Below are 1,457 nucleotides of genomic sequence, written 5' to 3' on the forward strand. Positions count from 1 at the left end.
ACAAAGCAGTCGGTGTAGAGGTAGAACCTGCCGTGGCGGTAGCAGGGGGTCTCATATGCCCCGATCAAGGGCTTCAGCAAATATTTATTTGCGTTCTTTGGACCCAGGGATTTAGCAATAGGTTCAAAGAGGTACCATGCCGCGTAGACAGCCGTGTTCTCCTCCGACATCAGCGACAATATGAAGGGCAGAAGAATCTCCAAGCCTTCAGGAGTGATGTCAGAAAGGATCCCCTCCAGCTGCTGCCACAGCTGGAACACAAGTTCCCGGCCTTGACCTTCATCCTCTATCTTCTCTGCCTGATAGGTGAAAATGAACTTGTGGAGGGCTGGGAAGTAGGTGGGGAAGGGGACAATAGAGCTGAAGGGACTGAGGAGCTGCGTGGGACAGGGTGGCGGGAGGCCCTGGGAGATGGGCTCATATTCAAACAACTGCACCGCGCACTTGCCCAGCCTGGGCTTCAGCAGCTTCTCCACCGGCACGCTCAGCTGCAGCAGGACCTGCAGCACGTGCTGCAGCGGGGCCGGGATCTCCTTGGGATGGTAGCGACACAGATGACGTACCAGCAGGAACCGCTCCAACAGGGACGCGTCAGGCTTCGAAGGACGGATCCTCGGTGCAAATATAATCTCAGCCACCAGAACGCCCAAAGCTTGCATGTCCCTCTGGAAGAGGTCCGAGAGACCCAGGGGCGGCTCTTCCCACAGCTGCTCTGTTAGCTCCATCTCGCTACTTAAGCCTTTAACCAAGAAATTGTCCAGTTTCTCCAGTTCTTCCAGGGCCTGGAGCGGATTGAAGCCTTCGGGAAGCATGATTTTCATGTCAAGCTGATCCGCAGCGCCTGCCTTGCTGCGACGGAGGGGTCGGACAGCTGAGGTTTTCCCGTCGGTGGCATAAGCAGGGAGGGTGGAGGGCTGTGCTGAAGGCACAGTGGCACAGGGCTGATCAGCAGCTCTGCTCGTCACAGAAATCGAATCCAGGGCTTCCGTGCCTTGCTCTAAATCATCCTCACCGGCAACGGGTTTCTCCCCAGACCAGGTGGTTTCAGTGGGCGTAGCCTCCAGGACCAGCCCATTAACTGCATCCATCACCTGGCCGTGGATGTCCTCCAAAAACACAGTCCCCTGGATGTTCTGGAGTAGAGGCCGGGCGATGGCTGGAGCTTCAGCGGGAGAGTAGGCAGGTCCCACCATGCGCCTGGGATGTGGCTGGTCGAAGAGCTGCACCACTCCATAAGTCGTCAGATGCGTGTGGTTGTCTACTAGATGAAGGCAGACGTTCTTCTCCTTGACAGCATCCTTCCCCAGCAGCTTGTACCCAAAAGTGAGATCAATCCAGTGGTGGAGGTCCTGAGAGACTTCCCGGCTCTCAAGCAGCATGCGGTGGACTTCGATGAACTCCTCGTAGGAGCTACACCAAGACGGCACGTCCAGGTCAGGCATGTCCGGGTGGATGGA

At 56.9% G+C, this 1,457-nt stretch overlaps 1 protein-coding gene across 1 annotated transcript in view; it reads right to left on the reverse strand.

Moving 5' to 3' along the window:
* WDR81 (WD repeat domain 81) overlaps positions 1-1,457 on the reverse strand; it is a gene marked incomplete at its 5' end in the record, with an annotated part of 10,466 nt that overhangs the window by 7,571 nt on the left and 1,438 nt on the right. The window contains one exon of the mRNA XM_010141654.1: positions 3-1,457. This exon is cut by the window's right edge and continues 19 nt beyond it. Coding sequence (XP_010139956.1) covers positions 3-1,457 — 1,455 coding nt within the window. The remainder of the gene's footprint in view (positions 1-2) is intronic.

This window comes from Buceros rhinoceros, unplaced genomic scaffold, assembly GCF_000710305.1.
Source record: "Buceros rhinoceros silvestris isolate BGI_N320 unplaced genomic scaffold, ASM71030v1 scaffold31388, whole genome shotgun sequence".
In the NCBI taxonomy this organism is placed as follows: Eukaryota; Metazoa; Chordata; class Aves; order Bucerotiformes; family Bucerotidae; genus Buceros; species Buceros rhinoceros.